Raw genomic sequence first — 1677 nt, forward strand, 5'->3', positions numbered from 1 at the left:
AATGGCAGATCTGTTAGAACTATCTTGGCATGTTGATGTTTTCTGAATTGCTAACATCCTTAGCCTACTAGAGCGAATGAGAGGATATATACAAAAACCTATATTTTTCTATTTGTCTCAAGAAGCTTGAGTAGGTATGAGGGGAGACCACCAGTGGTATGTTTAAAAATGGAGTACAGTGCAGTGTTCTGTAATTTGGAAGGTAGTAAGTTATTTTTGATATTACAAGAGTAAAAGATGAGTACTGTCCTTAAAGTATGTATTTAGACTTCAGATCTGTCTCTATTTTTATTTATGCATTTGTGATACAGAAAAGTATAGCATTTATTGGAGGGGAAAATTCAACCTGTATTGTAGTTCCAATGCAACTGGCTTTTTTTTTTCCAATAAAATAGATAACTGAAGATTATTCCCCTTACCTCCCTGAAAAGCTTTAGTTTGCTGCACATATTTTCATACAAGTCCTTTTATCATGATTGGTTTCAGCAGATGAAAAATATCCTTACAGCAGTGTCTAAAACTGAAGGTGAATTAATTAACTTAATCTGTACTGGTTAACTGTTTAACAAAACACTTCTATTTCTTAAGGTTCGTCTGGAATGGCCTACAGATTTAGCTATCAACCCAATGGATAACTCCATTTATGTTTTGGATAACAACGTCATTTTGCAGATCACTGAAAACCGTCAGGTTCGCATTGCTGCAGGGAGGCCAATGCATTGCCAGGTTCCTGGAGTGGAGTACACGGTGGGAAAGCACGCTGTGCAGACCACGCTCGAGTCAGCAACTGCCATTGCCGTGTCCTACAGTGGCGTACTCTACATTACAGAAACTGATGAAAAAAAGATTAATAGGATAAGACAGGTCACAACTGAGGGAGAGATCTCATTAGTTGCTGGAATACCTTCAGAGTGCGACTGCAAAAACGACGTCAACTGTGACTGTTACCAAAATGGAGATGGCTATGCTAAAGATGCCAAACTTAATGCCCCTTCCTCCTTAGCTGTGTCTCCGGATGGCACCCTATATATTGCTGATCTGGGAAATATTAGGATACGGGCTGTGTCAAAGAATAAACCCTTACTGAATTCAATGAACTTTTATGAAGTTGCTTCTCCAACTGACCAAGAGCTTTATATCTTTGATGTCAATGGTACTCACCAGTACACTGTGAGTTTAGTCACTGGAGACTATCTGTACAATTTTAGCTACAGTAATGATAATGATATTACTGCGGTAACGGATAGCAATGGGAATACTCTTCGTATCAGACGGGATCCCAACCGGATGCCAGTAAGAGTGGTCTCTCCTGACAACCAAGTCATCTGGTTGACGATAGGCACTAATGGATGTTTGAAAAGCATGACTGCACAAGGGCAGGAGCTTGTCTTATTTACCTACCACGGCAACAGTGGACTTCTGGCAACTAAAAGCGATGAGACCGGGTGGACCACTTTTTTTGAGTAAGTACATAAAATAAAGTCAGATGCCTTATAGTTTTATTGTCATACAGTATCATTTGAAATATTTCTGGAGACTGATGAAGTCACTGTAAAAATTACCCTTGATAACAAAAAGCACAGAAAGATACTTTTTGTTTCCCATGCTGCCTTCCTCTGTCTAAATTCTTCTAAATATTGGGTCTGAATTTTAACTTCATTATTTTGAATTTCAGTT

The 1677-nt window shown here is 38.7% G+C and overlaps 1 protein-coding gene across 1 annotated transcript in view; it reads left to right on the forward strand.

The window, feature by feature from the left end:
• Positions 1-1467, forward strand: part of LOC104524538 (teneurin-3) — a gene marked incomplete at its 5' end in the record, with an annotated part of 101367 nt that extends 99900 nt beyond the window's left edge. Inside the window, one exon of the mRNA XM_010167458.1 lies at positions 589-1467. Coding sequence (XP_010165760.1) covers positions 589-1467 — 879 coding nt within the window. The remainder of the gene's footprint in view (positions 1-588) is intronic.
• Between the last annotated feature and the right edge of the window lie 210 nt (positions 1468-1677).

This window comes from Antrostomus carolinensis, unplaced genomic scaffold (assembly GCF_000700745.2).
Source record: "Antrostomus carolinensis isolate BGI_N321 unplaced genomic scaffold, ASM70074v2 scaffold395, whole genome shotgun sequence".
In the NCBI taxonomy this organism is placed as follows: domain Eukaryota; kingdom Metazoa; phylum Chordata; class Aves; order Caprimulgiformes; family Caprimulgidae; genus Antrostomus; species Antrostomus carolinensis.